This window comes from Moschus berezovskii, chromosome 9 (assembly GCF_049115385.1).
Source record: "Moschus berezovskii isolate FMDL1 chromosome 9, NW_MosBer_1.0, whole genome shotgun sequence".
NCBI lineage: Eukaryota > Metazoa > Chordata > Mammalia > Artiodactyla > Moschidae > Moschus > Moschus berezovskii.
In genome coordinates, this window is record NC_142468.1 from 13,211,596 (window position 1) to 13,229,093 (window position 17,498).

Below are 17,498 nucleotides of genomic sequence, written 5' to 3' on the forward strand. Positions count from 1 at the left end.
CATTCAGGTCCAGAAAACAAAATACTCAGTATAGCAGATATCTGACTTGGCTGCAGTGGGCGAGCTGATTACTGAGCCAGTCCGAGTTTTATGCCCTGCACTCCATGCCCTCCTGCAGCCGCACAAAAGGAACCAGATATGAGATATGAGACCATGGACAACTCAAGTTAAAGGACAAATCTACTCATTTGAGCCATTCAGGAAAACAATGGAGTACAGAAACATACTGTAAGAAGGAAAGGGTTTATTTGCCCTAACCCTTGGAAAGATAAAATAAACAAGCCTTAGTCATTCATTACCAAATATTTCTTGGTATCATAATTTGTCACCCAGTGCTTGGGAAAAAAGCTTCTATTGTAGAACATATTAATTTTATCTGACTAGCAACTGTTGCTTTTTCTCATAAGTACATTTAATTTTCCTTTGGGAAGCTACCTTCCCCACTCCACCCTTAAACCATTGGGGCTGGATGAAGGTGACCCCCATCGCAGCTCCTGAAATAATCAAGTTACCCAGTCTGAACCACTCAAGGTATTCTGTCCCCCTAGACATAGAGTGTGGTCAATGGACTAACAAATTGGTCTTCTAAAGCATGCATCTCAATCACACAGCTCACTGAGCCCCACCCTTAAGAGTTTATTATTCAAAACTCTGGAGTGCAGTCTGAGAATCTGCATTCCTAACACGTTCCAAGGTGCTGCTTCTGTGATTAGTCTAGGGACCACACTTAGAACCCTGAATTAGCAGCAACCCAATTCACTGACATGTTTTTGCTGGAACACTTAGGAAAGAGAGATTCTTGGCAAACAAGGCTTGTTGAAGGGGAAAGAAGAAAACCCTTGGCTGCTGGAGGCCACGATAATGGGGGAGAGGCCTCCCTAGTGAGAGAGCCGACCCAGACGATATCACGAAATGGAGAGAGATGGTTTCTGCAGGGTGATATCTTTTTAAGACCTGGATCTAGTCAACCAAACCTGGGCTTTTAAAAGCTATATGGCCACGCTGCTGCTAAGTCACTTCAGTCATGTCTGACTGCGCGACCCCATAGATGGCAGCCCACTGGGCTCCCCTGTCCCTGGGATTCTCCAGGCAAGAACACTGGAGTGGGTTGCCATTTCCTTCTCCAATGCATGCAAGTGAAAAGTGAAAGTGAAGTCGCTCAGTCATGTCCAACTCTTCACAACCCCATGGACTGCAGCCTACCAGGCTCCTCCATCCATGGGATTTTCCAGGCAAGAGTACTGGAGTGGGTTGCCATTGCCTTCTCCATACGGCAGATTGCCCTTTATGCTCAAAACATTTGAGTTGGGTGTCTTACATGTTCAACTAAAAAATCTCCAGCTGATACAAATAATCTATTAGCCTTCTCATTAACTGGTTTACCCAGAAATAGTGAGTGGCTGGGGCAAGGGTAATAAGGAGGGCTTGAAATAAATACAAAGAGACAGCACATTTTAGTAACAAAATCAAGGAAAACAGCATTAATGTGGTCAAACTAAAGGTGGCTCTCTCAACATTTATTTGGGTAAATCATATTAAAATTTAACAACCCAAGTTGTAATACCCCAGAGGCAGAAGGAAGGGAAAGGGAATCCCCTTCTTTCTCCTGTTACAACCTTCCACTTTGAAGAAATTTCACTAGCAAGACATACTAGTATCTCTTTATTCCCTCTTTTATAGCTTTCCAGAGGAAAAAGAGTGACAAAATCTGAAACATAAGGACAGTCTGCAAAGAGAAATCATATGTCCATAGCTCAGCCCCTGGCATTGCTTTATGGGAACAAGTTGCCTTGAGAAACATCAGTTTATGTCACTCGTTCATCTGCTGTGTGGCTGTCAGAGGAGCAGACTTGCTTCAGTGGAGATTCCTACTCCAGTCCTGAATTAGCATTCCAGAGGGCAATTCTAAATCTGAAATCCAGTACATGTAAACCACATACTTCAACATCTGTGCTATCACTAATAAAAATGATAGTTCATTTCCACCAGACTAGCATTTGTTTTTCTGAATTGGTGTAGAACTCAGGTGGCAAAAATAAAAGCAGGGGAGGGGACCATATTTTCTTGGGTCCTTAAACTTCAATATCTGGGACCTTCAACCAGATCACACCCTTGGATGCTCAATATTAATTTCATCTCTTTGGGAACATTCTCAGACCTAGTTGAAAGAATTGCTCATAAGTGCAAAAATCAAATTTACAATTTTATGAGCTCCTGAGTGGTGTTTTGACAACTAGTGACAAATTGTTCTCTTCATATAAGCAAAAATAAAACGATGATGTTGGTTAACTTAAAATTGTAACAGGACGAAAATCAAAATGCAACATAAACCTGCTAACAACTGAATAACTAGAAGAAGGAATTATGGACAAAGTGCTTTAGTACTGAAAACTGGACTGGTCATGAAAATGCAACTAGCATAATCTAAATTCACATGATATAAAACTATGAAGTGATAAAACAAATACCCAATGTCCATGTGGCCACAGCTGTTCATACCAGGGCTGGAGGTGGGGAGCTGGGGCTGGACGGTGATGGGGAGGGGAAACCAGGAGCCAATCTCATCTCGATGAGGGCCCAGGAACTGAACAATGATGATGCTAGTCCTCATGCTCATTCTTAGAGTAAAACTTCAGAACAAAAAACATCAGTGATGAGAACTAAGAAGAGACAAAGGAATGATCCCCAGTGAAGACTGGAGTTCCGAAAGGAATCTGAAGTGACAATGATGAGGTCAGCTGGGAGTTTTTAGAGAAGTATGGATAAACTGCAGTTCATGGGGTCGCAAAGAGTCAGACACGACTGAGCGACTGAACTGAACTGAGCTGATGGATAAATCAGCCTCTAGAATTGAGGGGTTAGGCAATTCTGCTCTCCAAAACATGAATTTCATAAAGCAGGAAAATCATACAGTGTTGGCTGAGCTAAAAGAGAGACCGAAGGAAGGTTTGCATAAGTAAGAAAGTGTTTGTCGCTCAGTTGTGTCCGACTCTTTCAGACGCCATGGACTATAGCCCACCAGGCTCCTCTGTCCACGGAATTCTCCAGTTAAGAATACTACAGTGAGCAGCCATTCCCTTAAACAGGGGGATCTTCCTGACCCAGGGATTGAACCCAAGTTTCCCACATTGCAGGTAGATTCTTTTCCATCTGAGCCACCAGGGAAACCCTGTAAGTAAGAAAAAGGAGGCTAACTTTGAGAGCTTAGCCCAGGGATGCAAACAGATCTAAAGTTTAGGATAACTCAGAGAGCTTCAGTTGGAAGTTGGTGGGGTTATGAGAGACAAGGGAGTGAAGAAGGTGACATGGGACCAAAGTAGAAAATCTACTGCTATATTTTAAATGAATAACCAACAGCAACCTAGTATATAGCACAGGGAACTGTGCTCAATACTAGGTAACAACCTAATTGGGAAAAGCATTTGAAAAAGAATAGATACATGTGCATGTATAATTGAATCACTTTGTAATACACATGAAACACAACATTTTTAATAAACTATATTCCAATATAAAAAAAAAGTTCTTAAAAAGTGAACTGGCTTTCCCATGTGCTAAAAGAACTCACTTGGCCACAGATGGATATTAAAAAAAAAAAAAAAAAAAGTGTATGCTGCTGCACCTGGAAAAAGCATTGAGGATATAGCTTAAGTTTGAAACTTGGCCAAACTAAGCAAATAAATGCTTTATAAAAAATCTGTGTATCAGTTTAGTCACTCAGTAGTGTCTGACTCTTTGCGACCCCATGGACTGCAACACACCAGGCTTCCCTGTCCATCACCAACTCCCAGAGCTTGCCCAAACTCATGTCCATTGAGTCGGAGATGCCATCCTACCATCTCATCCTCTGTCATCCCCTTCTCCTCCTGCTTTCAATCTTTCCCACCATCAGGTTTCCAGTGAGTTAGTTCCTTGCATCAGGTGGCCAAAGTATTGGAGCTTCAGCTTCAGTCTTCCCATCACCTAATCAATATTAATAACTGGGAAACTTTTCATTCATCTCTTTTGAATGCTGTCTGTAAACTGAAACTCCCTCCACTTAAGGTGAGAATACATGCATACTTCACAGCAGCTGCTTTCAAATTTCAGAGGAAAGAGGAGTAACTTGGGAGAAAAATAATAGGGAAAAAGCAAGATTACGGAAGAGTCCCTATATGCCAGGCACTCTGAAACCTCCATCAAATGTCACAATCACACAAAAAGCTGTTGATAGGCATTGCTGCTTTGCTTCAGAGGTGAGGACACTGTGCTTAGCGTTCTAGAGGGCAGTTTATCACAGGTCATATAGGTGGTAAATGGTAGACCCCCAAACTGAACACAGGTGTGTACCATGCATCCCAAACCCATACCTTCTCTCGTACAGATACACTGTTTCTGGAGAAAGCGCTTGACTCATTCCTCACATCATTGTCCATGAAAAGTTGTAGATGGAATTTAACTGGCGAAATTTCCACACAGAAGTTGCTGCGATGAGTTCACACTCCTTTCCAGGGGCCGAAAATTGTAACGTCATCCATCTAACTCACAAGACTCTTGAGAGTCCCTTGGACTGCAAGGAGATCCAACCAGTCCATCCTAAAGGAAATCAGTCCTGAATATTCATTGGAAGGACTGATGCTGAAGCTGAAACTCCAATACTTCTGCCACCTGATGCGAAGAACTGACTCATTGGAAAAGACCCTGATGCTGGGGAAGATTGAAGGCGGGAGGAGAAGGGGATGACAGAGGATGAGATGGTTGGATGGCATCACCAACTCAATGGACATGAGTTTGGGTAAGCTCCGGGAGTTGGCGATGGACAAGGAGGCCTGGCGTGCTGTGGTCCATGGGGTCGCAAGGAGTTGGACGTGACTGAGCAGCTGAACTGAACTGAGCTGAATGTATTCCTTACCTCTCCCAGGATAGGCATGCTTCCCTGGCTTCTGTTCACGCACTCACTGCCACAGTTCAGCGCTGGCAGCGAGCAGTTTACAGACCAGCCCTCAGAGTACAGGACTTTATTGAGAGCATAAACCTACTGAAAATTTTAGCCAAGTTCAAGCTGTAACTTTCCACAAGTGGATGAACATGTAAGCTCTGAGGCTGGACTGCCTGGGTTACATAACTTTCCTGTGGCTCAGTTTCCCTGTGAAATCAGCATGAAGTTATCAGGATGAAATGTATCAGTACGTACAACAGACAGAACACAGTCCGTTTGCTACGAACTAATTACGCAGCTTTCCTTTTTTCCTTTTCTCTGACGTCTGCTAAGAATTTCCTGGTGATGTCACTTATTGCTTTCTCTCTTTTACCGGAACACAAGCTCTTTGTAAGTAGGGACCACTCCTTGCCTCTTACGCATGCCCCACACTGGCGGAGGGGCTGGAGCACAGCAAGCAACCCTCGCATCTGGGGAAGGAGGCTGCATGTTAGACATCTGGTTTGGAGTCAGCCTTAAGAGTCGGCCACACTGACAGCGAAGAGATAATGGGAGAGGCTTGACCCCCCACGCCTCCCAGATGGCGGGGAGAAGTTAAGAAAACAAAGGCTCATAAAGCTTGGGAAAGAACGCACATTTTGCCCACAATCCAGCTCGACCATTCTCACACCCTTTTCTCCATGATATAGCAACATTTTTCAAGAGTATATGTTGTGAAATGCTTTCAGTTCAGTTCAGTTGCTCAGTCAAGTCTGACTCTTTGTGACCCCATGGACTGCAGCACGCCAATCTTCCCCGTCCATCACCAACTCCCAGAGTTCACCCAAACTCATGTCCATTGAGTCGGTGATGCCATCCAACCATCTCATCCTCTGCCGTCCCCTTCTTCTCCTGCCTTCAATCTTTCTCAGCATCAGGGTCTTTTCAGATGAGTCAGTTCTTCACATCAGGTGGCCAAAGTATTGGAGTTTCACCTTCAGCATTAGTCCTTCCAATGAATATTCAGGACTGATTTCCTTTAGGATGGACTGGTTGGATCTCCTTGCAGTCCAAGTGACTCTCAAGAGTCTTCTCCAACACCACAGTTCAAAAGCACCAGTTCTTCGTTGCTTAGCTTTCTTTAGAGTCCAACTCTCACATCCATACATGACTACTGGAAAAACCATAGCCTTGACTAGACTGACCTTTGTTGGCAAAGTAATGTCTCTGCTTTTTAATATGCTGTCTACGTTGGTCATACTTTTCTTCCAAAGGAGTAAGCGTCTTTTCATTTCATGGCTGCAGTCACCATCCGCAGTGATTTTGGAGCTCCCCAAAATAAAGTCTGTCACTGTTTCCACTGTTTCCCCATCTATTTGCCATGAAGTGATGGGACCAGATGCCATGATCTTAGTTTTCTGAATGTTGAGTTTTAAGTCAACTTTTTCACTCTCCTCTTTGGCTTTCATCAAGAGGCTCTTTAGTTCTTCTTTGCTTTCTTGCACCCATCTCACAAGCTAGTAAAGTAAAATGCTTTAGAAATTTTAAAAAAGTTTTGGTGCCGAATAAGTTGGGAAAACACTGAATATGCAGTTTTCGATGATGAGGAAGGGATATTAGCATAGGCTCATAACAGGTCTTTCAGTAGAAAATTCTACTGCATTTTGTTTAACCTATTGTAACCAAATTGATCTCAACACTTCTTTTTTTTTATTAACATGAGAAGTTTTTCTCGGAAAATGATGCTCTACAGCTCGGTGTGGTATGTGCTCTATATAGGGTGAGGGAAGGAAGGGAAAAAGCTAACATGGACCAGAGGAGTAAAATTTAAAAAGAAAAGGTGAAATTCTATACCAGAAAGAAGCTCCAGGTGGAGTGGGCAGTTCCTGAAGCATTGGGTCCCCACGCTAAGGAGCATAACTCATGTGATGTATTCTGTTAATTTATTATTTTTTAAAGATTTTCTATTTTCTATTTATTTTTATTTGGCCGCACTAGATCTTAGTTGTGGCCTGTGGGATCTAATTCCCTGACCAGGGATCGAACCCAGGCCCTCGGCATCAGGAGCATAGAGTCTTAGCCGCTGAACCACCACGGAAGTCCCTAATTTATTCTTAATAATAGAAATCCAGCTCAGCCAATCAATCAATCAATCCTGATTAACAGTCAACTGAACTTAGTAATACTTTTTCCAGGAACACATTATATCACAATAAATGAAAACCACCAGGCTGAGGACTATTTCTTTCCTAGCTTCTAATTTCTTATGAGTCTGACCTATTCTTTGCATCCATTTCTACAAACTAGCTGAAAATCTGACATCCTGGGGGACCTTAAACAGCATGAAAGGCATTACTAAATAAGTCAGTAAGACACTACTTAATAACCTGAGGACCGTGTGGTATTTTAGTTTCATTGCCTGATTTTGTGACTTCTGTGAGCTAAAATTAAAATTCCCAAACCCTTTATCACTGTAAGAAGCAACCCAAGGCTGCAGCTCATAAGCAAAATAGCTCTTTTCTTCTCCCAAATTTCTTTATCCGCATGGCTCCTTTTTTCCCCCATCAGCAGCAAAGTAGGGGGTATGGTAGGGTTCATTAATTTCTAATATCAAATTACTGGATGACTTGGGCATCCATGGTTTAATCCTGCAGTTTAATTATTAGTGGTTAAGAGAAAGCACACTTTATAATTACCTTTATTCTAAAATTTCTATAAAAGAATACTGACTGAGGGAGGCAATATACATTACTGTATCCTCAGTCCTGCAGTTCTTAGATTTCAGGGCATATAATTTCCCCATGGAAATAAATGGAATGCACTGTCTGCAGAGAGAGGGGTGAGGTTGCCATCTAGTGGCTGTTTATTCAAAACACGCTGCAAAGAGCACTGTTGGCTTCACTGGGCTGAGCCCAGAGAAGTCAGCGAGGGACATCGGGTGTATAACAGCTCCCTTTGAGGGCTCCTCTCTGCACTCCCTCAAGGGGAGTTGTTGAATAATTAATTCAGGTTGGCTATGGGTTCTAAAACTTATAATCATTTTTACATCTCTTTGCTATATTCATTACATAAAACTCAGTTACCCTTCAGGCATATAGAACAGTAACTTCAACCCCCAATACTAAGTTATGTCTCTATACAATTGGAGGGTAATGGCTTACTGCTGCAGTTCTGTTTCTCTTCTCTGAGGCAAGGAAGGAGCTGGGTACTATTGTCTACCTTCTGAAATATATTCCTCACCTCACCCCAATCCATTCCACTATGTTGTACCTATGGTATAAGACAAATCATTTTATTAGGATAAACTGTGAAGTCTAACAAGCAGTTTGATTGGGTCAAATCACACAGACATGAATTTAGAGTTTAATCTTACACCTGCCTCTAAATTCATGCTCCCCTTACATAAAATGACAGCAAGAACACTCGACTTGCAAGGCAATGGTGTACTTTAGAAGATTAAAGGAGCTGATATGTGTAAAACAGCTAAGCCAGCATCTAATGCCAGCTGGGCACTAGATATATGTGGATCTTCTGCCTGTATCCAGGCTCTCATTCCTGACTTACTTACACACACACACGGCCCACTACAAGGCCCAACTCCATAAGCATAGACTCTCAGGCTCATAATTATAAAACTTAATTACAGAACCAAACATTGCAGAAACTTAATGCTGCAAACAGCCTTAGCAATAATAGAATTTCAAGTTTAGAAGTTTGAACTTTTAATAGAATTTCAAAATGAGGAAATAAGGAAAGGGAGGTCTAGCATTATTTCTATCCCAAAGGTATAAGGCGTTTTAGTGACAGTGACTATTAAACCAAAGGATCCTGACTCGAATTTGTCATATTCATAGAAGACACTGTAGATATGGCTTAGGCCTCTGACTTCATCTCGCAGGCCCAGAAATGGTAAGTGACTTTCACAAAATCCTGCAGAGAATCAGCAGGTCTTCTGACACCAACAGCGCTCCACGTAACACCCCATCCCACTTGACATTTTCCTTTCCCACATGGACAAGAAGTCCACATAACAGATATGCACTGCTTTGGAATATTGCAGAGTATAAATTTTAAAATGCCTCATGTAAGATGCATTAAAGATGTCTTCTCTCTTCTGCCCTAGATCTTACTAAATGAGCCATCAAATTCTGCCCAAAGATCTACCTTCATAAGCCACTCCAGATTTCTCCAGCTCAAATTGGTACTTTTCTCTCCAGATTGAAAATTATAATCTTGCCCACCCAAATTAGAATCTCATTATATATTTCCTGACTTATTTTCAAATTCCCAAGTCTTATCTAATACACAAAATTGATTCATTGTTGAAGGAAACAGGTAATCTTGTGTGCTTCCTTTATAACTTCTACAATCCCTAGCATATTCCTGACATATACCAGGCTATCAAGAAATGCTTACTGCTTGAGTGAGGCTCTGAATGTTCGTTTATGTATGTAAAGATTCATCCACTTATTCCTTGCCCTCCTAGAATGTAAATTCTACCAGACCCAGGACTTGCTAATTGCTGACCACCACATTCCCAGCACCATCTTAAGCCGGACTTGGGACACAGTAGGCAGTAAATTAATAATGACTAAATAAATTATTAAATAAACGAGTACTTATTTAGCACCTTCTAAGTGTCATGTACTGCTTTTGATACTTACTTGTACCTATAAAGTTTTGAACTTCTGGTTTACCCATCTCCCTCTACTAGAGACTGACTCATTCAGAAGGGAAGGAACTAGCACTTGGGAAGACGGATAAGTGGGTTTTGAGTAACTGAATAATAGAAGGATCTCGAGAACTCTGTATCGTTTCTTCAGACACACACACTATGCCTGAGGAGAGAGCCCCATCAATATGTAACCACAGTAGCAGAGAAGTTCGGCAACACAGATCAACGAGAAGGGATTCTGAAAATATAGAGGCAGATCTTAGTCTTAGCGGAGCTTGTCAACAGAGAACGAGACACGTGACTTCTGTTTAGCAAAGTGCAAGGTTTTCAAAACAAAAAACCCTCTGCTCACTGAATGACCAAGAGGAGCCTGAGAGAAGAGAGAGCCCCAGTCCCCAGCGCTTACTCACCCTCAGCTACATCATCGTCCACGGTTAACTTAAGGCTTTTTCCTCTCCGCACCACCCGGACGGTGTGCCATTCATTGTCGTTGAGCTTCTGCCCCGCATACAGGGTCTCAGGTCCTTTGCCTAAGGGCAGTGGCAAGTGCCAAAGTTAGGATCAGTCTTAAAAGCAGTGTTTATGGCATCAGAGTTGTCAAAGCCACACTGGTGCATATGACCCAACAATGCTCAAGCAGTCAACCCCCTCCAGAGCCCATCTGAGTCTCAGGGACACTCTGCAGAAGTCCCCAATGCAAAATTTCAACTGAATCATAATGGACAATAACAAATAAGTATCCTCTTTTACCTGTAGGTACAAGACATTTTAAATGGCAATGCAATATTTACAGGAAATAGTAGTCAGCTGTCATTCTGTTTCCCAAAGTCTTAAACTTCAGGTGAATTTCTTGAAGAAACAGGAAATTCATTATACATTCTCTTAGAACCATTTGATCACGCAGGCATAATACACCAGACTGGCTTTTACAGACTATCCATCAATTGGAAGAGAAAAGAGCTCTGCCATCTATGTTTTTAATTTGACATTTCCATTAACCCATGGTCTTACCAGAATTCAGTGCCTATATGACTCACAACAGTGATCATTACAATAATAATAACGTCCATTATCAACAATGCTCCTGAAGGGAATACAACGGGCCTCAGACTTACTCACTGTTCACAACGGTGATCATTACAACAATAATAACGTCCATTATAAACAATGCTCCTGAAGGGAATACAATGGGCCTCAGACTTACTCACTGTTTCTCACCTTCCAAAAAGATACAGAGACCTAAAAAATGAAATAATGCAAAATCCCAAACTGAACCTGTTTGGGTCAAAAGAATATTCAGCAAAATGTGCCGCTAAATAAAGGAACGAACCAAACTGTCCCAGAAGATTCATAACCAAGATGCTCAAGATGACGTTCAAGTGAATCCTTGGAAGAATCGGGTGTTATGATAAATTACGGGATTTAAGGGCAGGAGCTGGCAAGACAAAACTGAGATATCAACAGATGAAGGGGAGAGGAATATCACGCTTCACTCTCTACAGAACTGAGGTGTAAGTTGAAAAGACAAAGACTGCGGAGAACCAGAACTCTTAGAAAAAGTTTGCTCTCTCTACACACATAGCTGATCCCTTGCACAGAGATGCTGCTTCAATCTTCCTACTTTAGTCTCGGTATATGGAAAGTCTTATTTCTGGAAATAACTTGCAAAAAGAAAGAGACGAAACATCTAACTGGGCAATACACGGATTGGCATCTATGGATATTAGGCATTTGTAATATTTCAGAAGACCACACACTCAGCTCCAGCATATAGGAGCACAGGGCCAGGCACACAGTAGGAGCTTTAATGAGTGCTTGTTGAATAACTGATGTCTACCTAGATCTTTATTTCTTCAGAAACAATTGAGCTAAGGTCAGTATACTCTTATCTAAGTAATTTTGAAACTTATTATATAACTTTCACTAGCCAGTCTTCCCACTCCTCTCCCTCCAAGACTGAAGATATTCTATGTTGTCTAGGGGAGAAAAGAAAACAGAATATCACTTGAGTAGAGCTCTTTTAGGATGGGTAATTTTAAATTAGAACCCTTTAATATTGAGTAATTAACATTTCTATTAAGTTCTGGTTATTAAGAGTTATGGTAGTAGTTGCAGTTTGGTGAAATTTCCTTCTTGAAAAGCAAACAGGCTGTCAAAGTGCAAAGGTTTCTTTTAATCACAAGGTCTTCAGCTGGTAATTTGGGTTTAATATTTTTCAGAAGGTACCTATACTCCAAGGGCAATCCATATTTATAAAAATTCTGAGAATTCAGTGAAGAAACTTAGAATGGGCCACATATACCCAGAATTCAATGATGATGCTATGAGGCCAGTGAATCTTGAGAAAAAAAAAATTCTCTAACAAACAATTTAATAGTCTTAGCCTCCGTTAAGTATGCCTGTCTTTGACATAATCTAAAATGTATACACTGTAACAGGCTTTTTCCTACATTTCAGCTGGTTAGGCAGCACTGTTCACGATCTCATTAAAGCTCAGGTCTAGGAGTGATATATGTCTGCTTTACAACAGCAAACTCTGTGGCCTTGAGGAGAGGGACCCACACATCACGTGGGGACTTTTGAAGCAAGAACAGATGTTCTCAGAAGAAACAAATCTGCCTTTGTCTTTTTATGTTTTTATCCCCTTTATTCTACATGCAAATGCTTCAATAGGAAAGAATAAAGTAAAGAAAGATGGGGAAAACATTGGCAACGGAGGCAGAACTGCTACAAATACAGGCTATTTAAAGAGCTCTTACAGGTGATGTCTGTTCTTTGGACAATTTCTATACATCACTTAATTTTTAGGATTGGGGACAAGATAAAAGGGACAAAAATTAACACAACCATAGTCCGTTTTAGGACATGGCTACATTAGTGCCATTTCGGCCACAGAGATGTAAAACCTTTGCCTCAGCCCGATGTGTCTTAAATGCCTGATATTTTAAAAGTTAAGTACTTCTTGAGTCCTTGAAATACTGCCTATGGCCAAATTCAAACTCTGACTCTAAAACTTTAGGATGTGATGGACTATGACAAAAATGTGAAAAAACCTGTACCCTCCCATGCCCAACAGTTTGATTATACTTGATATCTCCAACCCCCTGAATCCTCACTGCTCTAAGAGTGGGAAAAAAAATTCACATTCATCTCCTTAAAATGGCAGAGAAACAAGTATTTTTTGGTATCTATTTTTCAAGCAATAAATAAAGAAATCTCAGTGGGCTTCTGGAAAACGCTTGGCCTCCCAAAGTGGAGAGTCAATGGCATTTATCTTTAATCAAGCCTAAAGGTCAATTTGTCCTACTAGAAGCAAAGTGAGGTTTAAACTCAGCTGGAAATGCTCACAAATAGAGGGGAAGAGCACACCTAATCGGTAGCCTAAGCATAAAAATGGATTGATAAGTGATGCAAGAAGCAGACACCAGCTGAAAGTTGAAACAGAGCAAAGGACAGGTTTTCGTAATAAGAGGAGTTAGTCCGGGACAACTTCTCTGGCAGATTCAAGCGCAAAGTGTCAGTAAAAAAATGAATGGAAAGAGCTCTTTACTGTTGAGTAAACGATGGTCCAGATAAGGAAGAAATCATTGTTTCAGCTGAGATTTAAAACAGAACTGGTGAGAACTTAAATATATATAAATCAAAGCTATTGATTTTCCAGCGCTGTCCTTTTCCTTTTAGCAATTTGGAGAAGTATGATCTGCAATTAGGTACATATTACATGCATCTCCTTTTTTTAATAGCTTACGTAATAAATACTGATCACAAAGCAATGTTTTGATGCCCTTTAGACTGTTTTATCTAAATACAGGAAACTGACAAGTTGTCTGACACTCCTTAGTTGAATTTTCCAGGGAATGACACCCATGTCTGGACTAAAGATGCAAAACTGAAGATGGAGACGCTGGGGCTGCAGCAGTCCGCAGAAGTAGAGCACTGAATCCGTTTGTCATTGCAGAACACAGAGCTTTCCGCGAATCCTCTGAGTAACAACACACCAACGCCCGTTCAGTACAGACTCACTGCAAACTCGGGTAGCACCCTTGTAGTTAAGGCTGGTCTCACAGAAGATTCTCTGATGAGCAGGGGACAGAGGATGAAAACTGTGGATGAAGGACAAACTAGGCTGTTTTCTCAACCTATCCTACAGTAACTGCAAGGAGGCCGGAGCAAAGAATAAAATGAGAGTGAAAATAAGGAGAAAAGTACCCTTTGGGAGAGAAATCATTGCTGATGGCTTGAAAGAAGATGACACTCAGATAGTCGCAGAATGTTCCTTCTGTTGGAAGATAGGAATGGAAGTGTGTGGGGAAAATCTACATGTGAGCATTACCAAATGCACGCTTCTTCACAATGTGGACTGTGGATTTCAATTACTTTGAATCTATTTAGTTGTGTGTTGTTTTTTTATGTTTGTTTGTTTTTCTTTTAACAGACCATTCACATTACATGAATTTGTTATTCCCCCCAGGAGCAATATAACCAGAAAAACTACAAAATATCCAAATATTTTGTATTTCAATAATTTATCAATATACTTCTAAGACCTGTCCAAACCAACTAAACCAGATGGTTTTGCTCATATGCAGGGAGTAGAAATTCCTTCCATATTCCACAAAGTGCTGTTTCTGAAAGTGGGTGGGGAGCATTTAGGAACTTTTTGTTGGGGTGGGAGGGCCGGGACTAAGACCTGCGCCACCACCAGTGAACATCTTGCTATTTGTGCAGGAAGGGAAAAGGAACAACAACCTGATTTCTCTTGGAACTTGCTCCACATGAATCAGGATTGTTACAACGAATGAAAAAAGATGAAATTCACGCCTTTAGAAAGGTATAGTGAAATGCATGTGATTATACATCTGAATGATATGACAAATACACAAAATGGACTCTATTAGGTTTAGAGAACACCAAGAAATATTTAAAGACCAAAAACTTACCTTATTTCCACTGGCACCTTAGGTTGGGCTAGCTGAGCTATGACACACACTTTACTAAGCCTGTAGCACCATATATTTTATGAATCTTCCTCTCCAGAGAGGAGAGACTCAGCAAGTAAAAGCAGGGCTGAGGAAGACAAGGAAGGGACTAAAGCAGAAGGAGGGTGACAGGGAAGTAGTGAAAACAAGCATTTTATTCATCCCCCCAAATTTCAGGTTCTGCTTGTTTTCTTTGGGCTAACAACCCAACAGAGTGTGAGAGGTGTTTTGTTTTGAAAAATGTTTTTTTGTTTTTTTTTATCAAAAGAATTCCTTTTGGGGGGAAAAAGCTTAAATCATATTTACTTATAGAGCCAGTTTGGTGAAACAAATCCTCAGGACTCAGGAAGAATTGCTGCACTTCCTGCAACAGATGTGAAAAGCAAAGGAGGCCTTCTGGAAGCCTGGTATTAGGAGGTCTTCCCATGATTGTGCAAGAAAGACAAGCCACCAAGTCATCCAGCGTGAGCCCATGGTCACTCCTGGAGGCCGGGCTCTAGTCAAAACCCGCCGAAGACACCACTGATATTTATGGGGCTTGAATAGTTCCATGGACAGTGCAGCTTGCCAGGCTACAGAACTTGGGATCACAAAGAGACAGAAACGACTCAGCACACATGTACACGTGTGCATACATCCACACAGGCACACACACCCCGTCAGACCCGCCAGGTGCAGCATGCCCGTCTCTGGGCTGCCACCCCTTTCCTGTGGCTCACCCTCTACTCTGCTTTTCCAGGTGCTGACAGCGTCCTGCTAGCAACCCCCGACCACACATCAGAGCGTCTATCCACATATTTAACAAATGGTCATGGGTTTTTCAGGTGGCACTAGTGGTAAAGAACCAGCCTGACCATGCAGGTGGATGTAAGATCCCTGGATGGGGAAGAGCCCCTGGAGGAGGGCACGGAAACCCACTCCAGTATTCTTGCCTGGAGAATCCCAAGGACAGAGGAGCCTGGGGGGCTACAGTCCACAGGGTCACACAGCGTCGGACACAACAACTTAGCACATAGGCAGTGGAGCATCAGCTTGGCACAGGCACCATTCCAGGTGTGGAGGATGTAGAAATGGACAGACCAGGTCCTCACCCTTTACAGAGCTCACAGGCTACTCTGGGGTGGGAGATGATGAAGGATAAAACTAAAATGAAAGAACATGAGACACCTTCAGACAGGGCTGAGTTCTATGAAGGAAACAGAAGAGGGTAACACAACGAGAAGTAACTGGGGTGGGGACTGGGAATAGAGGATTGGCTACAGCGCAGAGTGTTCCAGAAAGTCTTCTCGGAGGTGACGACTCTATTCAGGCCCTGTACCAGGTTGGATGGAGAGCTATTTAGTGAGATGGTACATTGGAGAAGGGGCCAAGCATGCAAACACAGAAGGCGATGGGGACAGCCAGAGCAGAAGCCCCAAATGAGGCTGGCACGTTGGAGGAACAGAAAAAAGAGGCCATGATGTCTGAAGCTTGCGCCCAAGGGCAAGTGTGTAGCAGGAGAGAAGGCTGCAGTATAGACAGAATCCAGATCACAATCTCTAGAACCTAAAAGTTCTAGAATAAGTGTTAGCCGCTCAGTCGTGTCCAACCCTTTCCAACCCCACGGACTGCAGCCGGCCAGGCTCTTCTATCCATGGGATTCTCCAGGCAAGAACACTGGAGTAGGTAACCGTTTCCTTCTCCAGGGGATCTTTCTGATCCAGGGATGAAAACTCCAGTCTCCTGCATTGCAGGCAGATTCTTTACTGTCTGAGTCACCAGGGAAACCCCTCTAGAATCTGAATGCTGCTCTAAATGTTGCTTCAAAACCTCTCCTTCCCTTGGGAAGTTTTCAACAAGGGAATGAGACTGAATTTAAGTTTTAAAACTCACTGCAGATGCTATGGATGCACTGGCCCAGAAGAGATCAACAGCAAGACAAGGAGAGGTACTAAAGAGCTTTGCCTTTAAGGCAAAAAAATGAAAACGACTTGGACCAGGGAGGTGCCAGTAGAAACAGAAGTGCTGAGGTCTGGATATACTTTTAGAAGTGGGGTCAACGGTACTTGGAGGTTGGTTTGGGAGATGAACTGGAAGGAAGAGAGAGAAAGAGAAGAATCAGGGATGACTCCCAGATTTGGTCTGAGAACCAGGGGGATGGAAGTACCTTTAACTGAGAAGAGAAAGACTCCAGAAAAAGTTAAGACACGAATGATCCTATTAGCCAAGGGAGCTTACCTCTGCTATTTGTGTCTCCTCTCCCTAACACCAGTCACACTTGGTACCATCTCCTGGCAGCCTCCTGGGGCTGAGAAGTGTGGCTCAGAGGTCACTACTCACGGGATTGTCTCAGTACAGGGCCAATTTGCACCTTAAGCCACCATGTTACTAATGACGCCAAGTCGTTGAGTTTCTGTTGGCTTTCTTTCCAGTCTCCATCTCTGTCTTTCTCTTTACCCCCCTCCTTCCTTGCCTCCCCCTTCCCTGTCCCCCTGCCTCTCTCCCTCCCTTCCTTCCTTTCTAAATTGTTTTTCCCAGCATGGTTTCAGTTACAGGCCACCCTTAGGAATGGAACAAGGAGTGGCCCTAACGTGACAAAGCAAACACTGGCAACTCATTCAATAGGCTCTTTACACATTGTGATCACAGCGTAAAATGGACACATTCATCCTATCCAGGAGAACAGAGCAGGGCAGCTTGGAAATGGAATGAATCCAGGCAGATAAAGGAACAAAGGACTCCACAAAAGATGAGGAAAAAAAAAATCTTGCCCACAATTTCCTAGCAAATCTCTCCTATAAGTCATAAATTTACAGCCCTGCTTAGGAGGGGTGAGTGACAATCTCAGGATTTCTCATGATAATCTCTCTCCATGAAGCCACTTTGAAAGAGACGAGGGCAATCTGTGCAGGGATAGGCAGAACGATGATTTTGCAGATAATGATTCTACTCTTGTATTTTAAAACAG

General features: G+C 42.3%; 1 protein-coding gene across 9 annotated transcripts in view; it reads right to left on the reverse strand.

Moving 5' to 3' along the window:
* Nucleotides 1–17,498, reverse strand: part of NRXN3 (neurexin 3) — a 1,766,916-nt gene that overhangs the window by 966,860 nt on the left and 782,558 nt on the right. For all 9 annotated transcript variants that reach the window (XM_088840264.1, XM_088840266.1, XM_088840265.1 and 6 more), the window contains one exon: nucleotides 9,983–10,102. In XM_088840264.1, coding sequence (XP_088696390.1) covers nucleotides 9,983–10,102 — 120 coding nt within the window. The remainder of the gene's footprint in view (nucleotides 1–9,982; nucleotides 10,103–17,498) is intronic.